Source organism: Pelecanus crispus, chromosome 11, assembly GCF_030463565.1.
Source record: "Pelecanus crispus isolate bPelCri1 chromosome 11, bPelCri1.pri, whole genome shotgun sequence".
NCBI classification, from domain to species: Eukaryota; Metazoa; Chordata; class Aves; order Pelecaniformes; family Pelecanidae; genus Pelecanus; species Pelecanus crispus.
Genome location: NC_134653.1, coordinates 12,673,247 through 12,686,480, shown reverse-complemented (window position 1 = coordinate 12,686,480; position 13,234 = coordinate 12,673,247). Strand labels below are relative to the sequence as shown.

Below are 13,234 nucleotides of genomic sequence, written 5' to 3'. Positions count from 1 at the left end.
CTGACAATGGTATAGTCCCTGAAGAGAAACCAAAGAATCTCTATAATTAGTAACGCTTAAAATCAACATTGCTGGAAACTATGCTAGGGGTCACAGTAGCTCCAGCAGAGATCCGAATGACTGTGACAATGATTACAACTGACCCCAGAATTCTTCAGCACATAATTCCCAGTGAAGTCAATAAGCATATGTAATGGTTTAAAATGTTGAATGCTGTGATACGAAAACATCAAAGCAAGAGGGTATGCTTTAAATGATGGCATAAAATTTAGAAAATTGTTAAATCTGTTTATAGAAGTTATGAATATTGGGGAAAAATCTTATTGATAAACTTATACTTTTTTTTTCTAGGACGAGAGAACTATCTCCTATATTAGCATGTTGCATGTTCACAGTTGCACATTACTTGTGCACAGCTAAGGAGCAATAGTAAATAAATGAGAGGAAACTCTCAATTTTTCATCCCTAGCACAGCTGAAGAGCATGTTACTTCATTGCTTTAACAGAATCTGCCAGTATGCTTCACAAGCTCCTGGTAAAGTACAAAGTGGGTTCTTTCTGCTCCCCAGCTGTGAGGATCAGAGGTCATTAGAGCCTTGTCCCTGCTATAAGCCTTAAGCATGAACTGGGGACAGGTGAAGGTGGCAAAGTAAGAGAAGCTTTTAAGCAATTCTGAAGGATTAACAGCCCTGTACTTTCTCCACAGCAGACTGGAAATTTCCCATGCTATAGGCCTGCGCAGATCAAGCAGCACATTTGCAAAGATAAGAAACTGATGTGAATGAACCTGCTTTGTTCTCTGTGCAATTTCCTAAATATGAGTTACAAAATCACTATAAAAAGTTTCTCAAAGGCAAAAAGTTTTCAAATTATGCCAGAAGAGATTGCTGGTCTTCTCTTAAGGCTGTGCTATTACTGGATGGCTTTTACCAGTCAGCTCTGTCATAATTGCATTCATGCTTTTTGTACAAAAGGGCACGACCCTTCTCACTGAAGTGGATTAGGACACTCATATACAGTGGAGTCTACATCCACGGTTACGTAAGTAAAACAGGCATCTCCATAGAGATTCAAATATCTAAATGGGATTTAGACATCCTATTAAAGTACTGGCCCAAAGGCTGCCTCTGCATCTGCTCGCTTGACAGAAAGGTGAGTTACTGCTGTGGCCAATATTGCTTTGCCAGACAATCCAGACTGTTAGTTACTCACAGTGAAAGTAATCCAGTGTCAGTGCTTGGCCTTCCACTTCCTTTCAAAAAAGATTCTGAACTTCTAAGGATGTGTTTAGTAGTACTTCATCATCTCTTCTATGGTGGCTGATGTATAAAGACAATAGAAACTGATGCTGTGCTATACTCATGAGATCCAAAGCTTAAATGAAACATTAATTTTACATTAAACAATGACTTTTCTAAAATGTTCTTAATTGGCTGTGGTATCTCAGGTATTCCATGCCACCATGCATTTTTGATTAAACAAAACTACAAGATGGTGTGCTTAGGGCAGTCTGTACTATGAGACAGCTTCTCTGCTAATGCTGCAAACTGGCTAGATAGGATTTGGGAGCACTCCAGAGTTACCTGTCATCTTAGGACGGCCTCCTGAGACACCAAAAGGTGTGAGCAGGGCTGTACAGCTTCCAGGCAAAAGATGGCTCATGTCTGGACAGCTTCAAGAGCGAACAGGGGAGGCGAGGCATCCATCTGGGTGCTGGACCGTATTTAGCTTTTCACTGAATGAGAATGGAAAGGGACAATGCACATGCTCATGGGGGGGCACTGTGTTAATGCAAGGAAAAATTACTTTTGCTCCCTAGAAAATTGTGCATGATTGTGCTGGTTTTGGCTGGGATAGAGTTAATTTTCTTCATAGCAGCTAGTATTGGGCTATGTTTTGGATTTGTGCTGAAAACAGTGCTGATAACACAGGGATGGCTTAGTTACTGCTGAGCAGTGCTTGCACAGAGCCAAGGCCGTTTCTGCCTCTCACCCCACCCCACCAGCGAGCAGCTGGGGGTGCACAAGAAGCTGGGAGGGGACACGGCTGGGACAGCTGACCCCAGCTGACCCAAGGGATATCCCAGACCGTATGATGTCATGCTCAGCACATAAAGCTGGGGGAAGAAGAAGGAAGGAGGGAATGTTTGGAGTGATGGCATTTGTCTTGCCAAGTAATCGTTACACATGATGGAGCCCTGCTTTCCTGGAGATGGCTGAACACCTGCCTGCCGATGGGAAGTAGTGAATGAATTCCTTGTTTTGCTTTGCTTGTGTGCGCAGCTTTTGCTTTACCTATTAAACTGTCTTTATCTCAACCCACGAGTTTTCTCACTTTTACCCTTCCGATTCTCTCCCCCATCCCACCGGGGGGGAGTGGGTGAGCGGCTGTGTGGGGCTCGGTTGCCAGCCAGGGTTAAACCATGACAATGACATAAACCAGCACCTATATTGTAAAACAGGTGTTTGTATAAGTCATGGTAACTTCTGAACTTGATCTTCTGTCAGAGTCTATTCCCTCGAAACTCCTTTTGCCAGAAACCTCTTAAGACTTTAGATGAACTCCAAACAAGTTGGGATCTGTTCTACCAGCAACCATACCACATCAGAGGAGTCGCAATACTCCGTCACCTTTTCGCTCTCTGTCATCAGTAAGGACCAAACTTCAGTGGAAGGGTGACGAAACCCCGCGTTGGGCAATTTCCTCATGCATTTACATTGTTACTGCACCACCACGGGGTGAATTACCAAATATAATGGACATACAGGGAATGAGATCAGGCTACGCATCTGAGACAGACTACCTCAGCGAGAGCGAGGGAGGCCTGTCAGGCTGCCTGCAGCGAGCCCCGGCAGGAAGGCCGGGCCGGGGCCAGCCGGCGGCTGTCAGCGCCCACCAAGCACCACGGTGGCTCTGGGCTGGCCTTGGCGGCAACGGTGCCCGTGCCATATTGCTGCACGGGCAGTCGAGAAAGGGCCTCTTGCGGGGTCAGGGCGGTAGCTGAGGGGTTCTACCCCCGCAGAGGCTGGCGAAGGGAGCGCTGGGGCCGGGGCAGAGACGCCTGGCACCCTCAGCCCCTTGGCGGGGGCGGCGCCTGCCCGCCCGGCCGCTGCTCCCTCACGCCCTCGCCTCGCCGCCGGGCAGGGCTGAGGGCTGAGGCGGCCGAGGGCGGCGGCGGGAAGGGGCGCTCGCCCTCAGGGCAGCCTTTACCTCAGCTCCGCCTACCTCGGGACCCCCGGCGCCGCTCCCCGAAACCCGCCAACGCTCACGGAGCGGGGCGGGGCGGGGCAGCCGCCCGCCGCCGCTGTCAGGGGAGGGGAGCGGAGGGCCGGGCCGAGCCGCCGCCGCCGCCCCGCCTGTCAGCTGTTGCTGGCCGGGCCCTGCGCGCCGGGCGCCCATTGGCCGCCGTGCGGCGCCGCCCGGCCCCCGATATAAGGCGGCGGCGCGGGCGGGGAAAGAGCGGTCGCGGCCGCGGTGGCGTCGGTGGGTGCGGCGCGGGACGGTGTGCGGCGGGGCCCGGCGGAGGGTGAGTGCCTGGGGCGGGGGGCGCGGCGGGGCCGATCCCGGCGGCGGCGGTGGGGGAGGGGGGGGCGGGCTGGGCGCTGCGCGGGGCCCGAGGGCTCGGGTGGGGGCGGGCCCGCCGTGCCCTGAGCCGGGGCGCCTCCCGGGGAGGGTCCCGCGCTGGGGCAGGGGCCGGAGCCTCGGGAGCAGCGGAGAGGCCGCCAGTGCTTCCCCGCCGGGCCGGGGCCGCCCCTTCCCGGGCGCCGCCGCGGCCGAGCCGCTCTTTGTGTCTGCGGCGGCCCGGCGGGAGGGGTCGGCGCCCGGGCGGCGGCGGCGGGCTCCGCTCCGGCCCCGCCTCGCTCCCGAGCGGCGCCGGGGCGCCCCGCAGGCCGCGCGCGCCCCGAGGGGTGGCTGGGGGCTGCGGCGGGGCCCGGCCCGGCGCCGCCCCGGCCCCCCGAGCGGCCCCTGCCGCCGCGCCGCCCGCCCCGGGGCTCGGCCCCCTTCTCCCGCCGTTGCCGCGGCCGTGCTGCAGTCGCGCGGCCGTGCCTCGCGGCGCGGCAGCGGCAGCTCGCGGCGGGCGCGGGCCGTGCCGCCGGCAGCCGGGCTGCTCTCGGCCGGGCGGGCTCGTCCCCGCTCGCCCGGCGCCGCCGAGCCCAGTGCGAGGAGTTAGGTGCGTGCTACGGAGTGAGTCCAGGCTGAGCGCTGACGGTCCTGGGAGTTCACGGTAACGTGAGTTGCTCAAAATGAATCGTGTTCCTTCCTCTGAGCGTTTGCGGTGCCCCGTGCTGTCTTGCACTCTTCCTCTTCCTGACGTGAATGCAGGTGTGGGCATCTGTCAGTAGATGTTGCTTTTGAACAGACCTAAAGAACTCGGAACAACTTGTAAGACTCTTGCCTCGATTAGCAGGCAGGCAAAACGGTACTGGATCCTTCTTTCCCTGCACCAGAAGCTTATGGTTCAATGTCATTACGTAACTCTGGAAAGCCAAGAGCAAAAGGCACTTGGGATGCGGAGCATCTGGAGACCAATGTGATTCCTTTCCACAGGGGAGGAGCGAGGAGGAAGACTTGCCAGACAAGCTCCAAAACCAGTGTGACCTTCACTTTTTCTAATAAGGTGATCCTGAAACTCTGCATAGAAGATTCCTAGCCTGAGGTCTTGAGCTACTTGGTACAGGTATGCGATAGACTTTTGGGGTACTTGCAGGCTGAAGGCTTGAGCTGAGTATAAAAACTGCTTGAATATCAGAAATGTATGGGTGCTGTCTAGCTGCTGTTAAAAAAACCCCAAGCCACACATTTGGAGAACTACCTTGAATGTGTAATTAGAAAAAGTTTTTTTTATCAGCAAACCTAATGTTGCCATGTCAGAAGTGACCCGGTTGTCTTATCAGGACAGACCTCTCATTAGAGCTCCATGCGGATGTGACACTGACAAATATAAATCTAGTGTGTGGCAGATGCTTCACCAGCCATGCAACTGTCTCTGAAGCAAACAGGGTCTTAACATTAGGAACCTGCTTCTAGTTCTGCATAAACTGGCTGACTTGCCTGATGGACAGTTACAGTACAAATCTGTTCCCCTTGCTATGCTGCTGAGAAGATCTGCCTACTCTTGAAATTGTGTCACTGTGCCTGGGAAAATTCCTAGACTGCTGCTCTCCCCTTTCTTCATCTGTGTTCTGTAAAATATTAACTTCTGAGTCATTTAGCTTGGTGCAAAGCTTTAAAAGTGATTCTTGATTAAGTGTAAAGTACTACTGCACCTCATGGAGAAACTAACTGCTGTTCCAGTCAATGCTGTTAGGTATTGGTTTTCATTCTAGTGTTTCTAACAGTTGCTTGAATGCTAAGTTGTTGGAAGACTATCCATACCTAATTAGTCACAGAAAAGCCTTTTTTAGCTGCCTTCCTGGCTCTTTCATTCTTCATCACAAGTATAATAAAGGTTGGGAGGAGATTTGCATAAAGGCTTCTATTAAACAGCTCCCTACCTCTAAAATAGCTTCTGGCCAAGCCCCAGTTTGTGCAAGGTGACTTGGCTTTATCAGAAGGAGGTGGCATTAACTGGAGATAATTAAGAATAACAGTGATCCCACTTTTTTTGGAAGTGGTGAAGCCTGGGCACTCCTATATTGTAAAGGCTTAACTCTCTATGGATGGGTAGCACAGGTGCTGTATGCACTTGTGTGCCTGTGGTAGAATTACAGCTCTGACTGCCCTAGAGGGTTTTCCCCTCATCTTCCATTGGCAATAAGGATGCTCTTGTGATGGGTGTGCAGCATTCCTCAAAAGTAGTTTTACTAGCGTATACAGGAAAAAGCATTTTTCACAAGTAGTAGCATGTAGTGCAAGCTGCTATTACTTTGTCTCTTAAGGGTCTTGACATGGAGGCTTTTTAACTAAGCAGTCATTACTAAATCTTTTTTTAGGTTTTTTTTTCTGGTACTTTTATTCCCATTTCCTTTGCCCTGCCCCATTCAACTTACTTTAGGTGAAATACTGTAATAAGAAGTATACCACCACCCCCCTCAAACCCCAAAAAACAAAGCCCAAGGACTTAATACTTGCACCTTAAACATAACTGCTTGAGGACTTTACTGTAAGTTCACCCAAATATACCAGACTTGCTTTTGAAGCCTCTTCCTATAGCTTTGGCTAGTGTGGTGGTAAGGGATATAGCACTAGAAGTGCCACCAAGTATATATGGATGGTGTTAGCAATCCCTCTGAAGATCAGAAATTTACAGCTTTTAATATCTTACAATAAAAGTGGTAAATGAAGTCAGTGCTGCTCCTGGTATGCTCATGGGCTTTTCTAGCTCGGGTATGCTTTAAGGGAAAAGTGAGTCTGAAAGCTAGTTGTAATCTCCTTTAGATCAATTTAAGGGGATCTACAGAATGCAGTATTTCTCCCATCAAGAAGTGGACTCTGAAGACAGCTTAATCTTGTTTTCAATTAGTTCCTGGTGGAAGGAGTAGTGAGGTTGGAGTTCTGCATCTAGAAAACAACACAGAAACCAAAGGCCAATCTGGTAGTTCTTACTAGTATAGTTACAACATGCAAATGTACTGTGCTAAGGATAGAATTAAGGCTGCAGGAGAACAGTGACCTAAAGCCAGAAAAATAGCAGCACAAGCTAGCAACAACACTGTAGCTTTCAGTGCAGGCATTTGAAACAAAACTATCCAAACCTAATAAAGTAACAGTACTACCATCCCAGTTACTATCATGCACCATTAACTAGCTGTTTGTGCTGTTGTAAATCTGTAGAGATGCTTAATACCTGACTTTATATGGGGTGCTGGCTGCAGACTCCTTGAGTAGGAAGGAGAAGAGGATATGCCTGCAGAAGGAATGACTTCTGGGCTTTACCTTTATGTCATCGAGAAGTGAAGTGCTTTGAGAAAGTGACCTTGAATTTTATCTAGTTGTTCTTTTCCTAGAAGGTGAATGTCCATGGAACAATCTTTCCAGAGATACATAGGCTTGTTTTCTCCTACAACTCTTGGCATTAACCATGGTATGGTACAAAGATGTGAGGAGCTTTTCAAGTAGAATCTAGAAAGGGCTGCTTGATGCAACCTGGTTATTGTGACAGTATTATGTTAGATCATACTCATCTCCATGCCTAGAGAAGGGGAATTTACTGGGCAGTATGTCCAGAGGAAGTTGTGCTCTTTTCTGTTCCAGTGTTCAAACTGATGCATATCCTTTGAATTTTTAATCAAATCAAAAAACATTCAGAATTTTAAAGAAAAAAACCTATGGATTTGGCCAAGAAAGATCTTTAAGAGGAATCTGTAAGTTGCTGTGTTGCACTCAAATTTGGACTGGAAATTGTTTAATAAGAGTAAGTCTCATGCATCCTGGAGGTCCTAGTTCTCCATCTCTAACACTTTCTATCCTGCCATATCAAAGCAAAATCACTTGGGACACAGGAGAGCCTAACCCAGCTAGAAGTAACTTTCTAGTGTAAACAGTGAGCATTCATGCATAACATCCTGCCTCAAGGACAAGTCCTGCATCTTTCTGTTCTATCTACTACTGTTAACATCTCAGTTGTCTTAAAGGCTCTTCTAGTTAGTCAGTGATAATAAATACAAATAATCCCTTAGACTGGAAAGATGAATCTGGTAATATTCTTCATTGTGTGTAAAGTTACTCAAATACTGTGTTCAGTTTTGGGCCCCTCAGTACAACAAAGACATTGAGTTGCTGGAGTGTGTCCAGAGAAGGGCAACAAGGCTGGTGAAGGGTCTGGAGCACAGGCCTTATGAGGAGCGGCTGAGGGAACTGGGGTTGTTTAGTCTGGAGAAGAGGAGGCTGAGGGGAGACCTTATTGCTCTCTACAGCTACCTGATAGGATGTTGTAGTGAGGTGGGTGTTGGGCTCTTCTCCCAAGTAGTTAGCGATAGGACGAGAGGAAATGGGCTCAAGCTGCGCCAGGGGAGGTTTAGATTGGATATTAGGAAAAATTTCTTCACAGAAAGAGTGGCCAAGCATTGGAACAGGTTGCCCAGAGAGGTGGTGGAGTCCCCATCCCTGGAAGTGTTCAAAAAATGGGTAGATGTGGCACTTTGGGACATGGTTTAGTGGGCATGGTGGTGTTGGGTTGATGGTTGGACTGGTGATCTTAGAGGTCCTTTCCAACCTTAATGATTCTATTCTAGATTCTACTTTCATTAAAAAATAATCCAGCCACCAAGCCAGGAAACATGAAATTAATTTTTACTCTACCCTTAACTGGTTTAGTGGTGGACTTGGTAGTGTTAGGTTAATGGTTGTACTTCATAACCTTAAAGGTCTTTTCCAACCTAAATGATTCTATGATCCTATAAGTTAGGAGCAAGACTTCTACAAGAAAAGATGATCTCCCAGTTATTAAACCTATCCTTTTGTAAAGGATTCATGTTAATTTATTTTATAAGGAGCTGTCAGAATTAGCTGAGGTGACTTGCTAGAGCAGAGGATAAAGAAAGCAAGCTGTCATACCCGAAGTAATCAGCATGTTCTTCCTGGCCAGCTCTGCACCTTGAAACTCCCTACTTATGCTCCTGACTGGCATCTACTGTAGAACTCCACATATTCCAGAAGCATCAGCTGTGTGGGAGTTGCCAGTGACTGAAGTCACCCCACTCATGGAGTGCATGTGGGCCTGCAAGATTCTTCCCACTGCCTGCTGAGAAATAAGACTGATGGAGACTTAGGTCTGATCTTTGTATAGTTTAACATCAGGATCTTTCCAAAAGCTGTAAGTAGGGGTTAAATTGACTCACAACTTGAAGCAAGCAGTAGCAGTGGTATTAAGCAGTAATTGTGGTGTTAAACAGAAGTGTCCAAGAACAGTAAATAAAAATTAAAGTACTATGCAGCTCTTCACACAAGGACAGCGATAAATGCCTACCTCTCATAACTCTCTTGAACTGTTCCTGTGCATGCTTTGTTCAGAAAAAGCATTCCCGAACAGTGGACTTCCTGATCCAGCTGTACTCCTTAGGATCCCAAAAGAAACAGGAATGGCAAGAGCCCAGTGTGTAACCTGGTAAGAGAAAGCCTTGTCTTAAGGCAGAGGTCTACACCCTTAAAGAGCCCTGTTTCTTCCTCAAACAGGAACTTACAGACCTGCCTGTGTTTTCCAGGTGGAACTGAGACCATTGTGGTCTGGGGGTGTTAAAAAGGGGGAGGGAGAAATGTATTCTGTTACAGTTCAGATAGATGTACGTCCTTTGTTACCTGGACCTAACACTGAGCTCTTGCTTTCAAACTTGTTTCTCAAGACTGCTTGCAAAGGTCTGTACCTTGCTAGCTATTATGCTGAGGTCTAAAAACAGCTTGCCAAAAGATCCTGGTGATACAGAGGATGGTGATGTGCAAAGCTTCATACCTCGTATAGCTGATCCTGTCTACTCACTCGAAGTCTGGCAGAGTGGTAGCATATGCAATGCTAGTTTCTAGTATTAAAAGTGATTTTCTAGGTGACAGTAACTATTTAGTTCTAATATAAGGTATATGCTGCACCAAACTGCTGCAGAGAAACAGTGCTAGTAGGTTGTCACTGCTGCTAGCAATTGTGCAAGCTGCAGAAGAGGGCTTAATGTGGACATGCTGGCACTGCATGAGAAGCAAGGGAAACCATCTTTTATGCTGATGCTGTACTGTTGTGGCTAGAGCAAACAGTGCTGCAGTTCAGACATGCCCTGAGGAAAATGAGCTACATGAAAGTCACTCTTAATCACCCTCAGCTGATCACCCTGTGTTGAATAAGCATTGCAGAACCAAGATGATTGTGACAAAAATCATATGCCTCTCCAGCTGCAGTGGGCACATAGCTCTGCTGAGGGCATGTGGTGTGGTTAGTTTTGTTTTTCTTACTGGGGCAAAACAGTCTGCAGAACTCAGGCAGTTGTATCAGGTACACTACAAGCTATTGGTTGCTGTAGTTTACAGGACTGGAAATGTAGCCAGAGTGTGTGCAAGTTAGTTATGTGACACTGGACCCTAATGACACTCATGCTGAACTTGTCTTTAGCGCATGTGTCCTTGCTGAAATGGCTATGTGGCAGTGTGCATGGGTCTGCCATTCCATGAGATGTTATGGAATAAACTTAGTCTCTAGTTGAACTCTAGTTGAGTTCTGAGGGTGAGGATCCTGTGCTGTAATTGCCTTGACTCTTTCATGTTGAAATGCAGGTGAGAATTCAAGTGCAGTGGATGACACTCATGATAACCTAATGGTTCTGGCTCAAGGTTGGTTAAGACTGACTTCTCCTGAGGGGTTTGTATGAGGAAGCTTCTGTTGCAGCTGAGAGACTGCAACAAGGATGGTGAGGAAGAGCCTTTCTTGGAAAGGTGTGTGGCCCTCAGTAGACTGGCACGGCAGCCAGAATATACTCCTGTTACTCCATTGCCAGTCAGTGGCTACACGTTGGGTGAGATGCAGATGCTGTTGTTCTGCACTTGCAGCTGACCTCAGATCCACTAGGGACTGTATCTGTTGTAGCTGAAACTGTAGTATTGAGCCCTAACCTGATTCCTACAGCAGTATGGAGGTAAGATATGTTCCTGGGTACAACTGGCTCTGGTCTCTACTAAAGTCTTCCATGAGTCTGTGTCTTGTTAAAGAGCTAGGGTAGTAGGAAAGGTAATGAATGACTAACTCTCTTATGTCCCAGTTGAAGGAATGTAAAGCTACCAACTTTGTAAACAATACATTTGAAATTTAAGGCAAGGCTCACATGACCCCTTTAAAGAGTGTTGTGAATTTGGAAGTGGAAGTAGCAAATGACATTCCCTATATGTTTTTTGTCTTGCCAAAACTCTGCAGCAGACTAAGGAAGTCTTGGAGCTCCTCTCCCATTTTTCTGCCTGCTGCCTCTGCTCCAGTGTCAGCTGCAGTCCTAACACTACCTTGCTCTTGTGGCTTGAAAGCCACTAAGAGCAGAAGCTTAAAATAATGATCTTCCCCTTGTGTTTTGTTAGTCTTCAATAAATATAGCTAAATCTAGCTTTACCAGCTTCTTATGAAAAATGCACATAAAGCAACATCTGTTGTTCTTATCAGCTCAATGAACAACCAATTAATTACTGTGTAGTCAGCCCTTCTAAACAGACCAGCGTTACAGACAGGCTTGTAGTAATACATTAGCATTGCAATTACCTTAGCAATTAGCTTACCAATCCTGGAACTGTTAGTAAGTAAGAAGGATGTTTGTAAATTAAATTTTAAAAAGGGCCAGACTTCTGACTCTAAAGTGTACTGTTTCTGTAGGATTGCTTTAGGAAAACTAAAGGTAGCTGAATTGTTACCTTGTCACAGATTTGAGAGCTTACCCATGATTTAGCATTTGTATTAAATAGTCTTAAATCTTTCTATGCTAGACTGTATAACTTCCATACAGTCTATTATGTGTGTCTTGTCTCATCTTCTGTCTCCTAGTAAAAATTGCAGGCTGACCATGTGCTATCTTGACAAGCATGTCAAGTGTTGAAATAAGCTTAGCTTTCATCTGCTTTAGTTTGATGTAGAAACCTGCATCTTCAAAGGCAGTCTGCTGAATGAGTAAGAACTGTAGGAGTATGAGAAGCTCAATGTGCTGAATGCAAGAGGGCCATGTGCCATTGTGAAGGATACCAACGATGAATATAATGTTGCTGAATATAGTGAAACTACACAACTTCATTAAGTATCTATTTTTTCCACTGCAGGAGTTTTGAAGATGCAGCAAGCCTAATAGTGAGGACAGAAGAATCTCCTTAAGGAACTTGGACAATCTGAAATATTGACCATGTCTATTATGGATCACAGCCCCACCACTGGCGTGGTGACTGTTATTGTTATTTTGATTGCTATTGCAGCTCTTGGTGCCTTGATACTGGGCTGCTGGTGTTACCTGCGTCTGCAGAGGATCAGCCAGTCTGAAGATGAGGAAAGCATTGTGGGTGAAGGAGAAACCAAAGAGCCCTTTCTTCTGGTGCAGTACTCTGCTAAAGGACCTTGTGTAGAGAGGAAAGCGAAGCTAACTCCAAATGGCACAGAAGTACATAGCTAACTTGGAGCAACACATGTATATGGCCTACGCTTATGTGTGTAACCAGCAGAAGAATCTCTATACTGTGAAGAACCTGGTCACATGCATACTACTCATCAGCAAACACCCTGATGAGGGTTAAGCTTTGTTTGCAACTGCATGCACTGAGAAATTGCACTTTGCATCAACTGTGTATCCTAATTCCTCTATGACAGGAGCTGACTCGCCTGGCATAATGTCCGTTGCCGGCAATGGACACAGGGATATATAGTGGTGTGAAGAGACTACTAGTGTGTTTTGTTACTTGAATGTTTAACTGAGCCTATTTTGATGGAGCTACTACTGTAATGTGAACTACTTTACAAATGTGAACTGTAAATAGGCTGCCAGAAGCTTTTTTTTCTTTGTGTTCCATGGCATATGGGAATAATGTGATGCAACTGTACATAACACACAAGGGGACTCCTGAACCACAACTGCAGGTGGGATTCCAGACCTTCAAAACCAGATCTGCAGTTAACACTTGCTTCTGCTACTAACTTGAGTGCACAGCTGTAAAGTCAGAACTCCTATTCTTAACAGTTTATTGGACTGATGCAGAGTACTTTCTTTGGAAAGAAGGTATAAACCTTCAGTAAAATGTTGAGGGAGGAAACACAGGAGCTACAAGAAAGGAAGTGATTTCCTTTAATTGCAGCTTGGTAGGTTAAGCTTTTGGCTGCTAGAACTGAGTTCTCCAACTGTAGCTACTGCAAGGAAACTGCCATTTTGATGGATTCCAACTTGGGAACTAATGATGGATAACTAACCCTCATGGATGGTCCAGAAGGTTTCCAGGAGTTTGAAATGGCAGTAGAGCAGGCTTTTCTCTTCTGTAGGTCTGCATGCTGAAACTGCAGAAGTGGTTACTTATTAAAACTGGTGTAAGTGCAACTAGTATGAATTTTTCCTAGAATGCCTGTTTGTGTACTTAGCAGTTAGGGTATATGTTAACAGCCTGTTGTAAAAAAGGCATTTTAGTCTACAAACAGTCAATTATAGAATTTGGTTAATGTATCTTGTAAATAGCTCTCAATTTAGCTGTACTACTACAAGATAAGTTTCAGTCTTTCCTACAAGAACAAATGGTGGTATGGGGAAGGGAGAGTGCTGGTCAGTTTGAAAGTTTTTAGCTAGCAATGGTGAAGTCCTTCCAAATAAGG

General features: G+C 46.6%; 1 protein-coding gene across 1 annotated transcript; it reads left to right on the top strand.

Moving 5' to 3' along the window:
* The first annotated feature begins 4,587 nt into the window (after window positions 1-4,587).
* On the top strand, window positions 4,588-12,077 carry SNN (stannin). The gene is made up of 2 exons (XM_009485692.2): window positions 4,588-4,678; window positions 11,710-12,077. Exon 2 carries the CDS (start codon window positions 11,790-11,792, stop codon window positions 12,051-12,053), a length of 264 nt encoding a protein of 87 aa, XP_009483967.1. The 5' UTR covers window positions 4,588-4,678; window positions 11,710-11,789; the 3' UTR covers window positions 12,054-12,077.
* The last annotated feature ends 1,157 nt before the right edge of the window (window positions 12,078-13,234 follow it).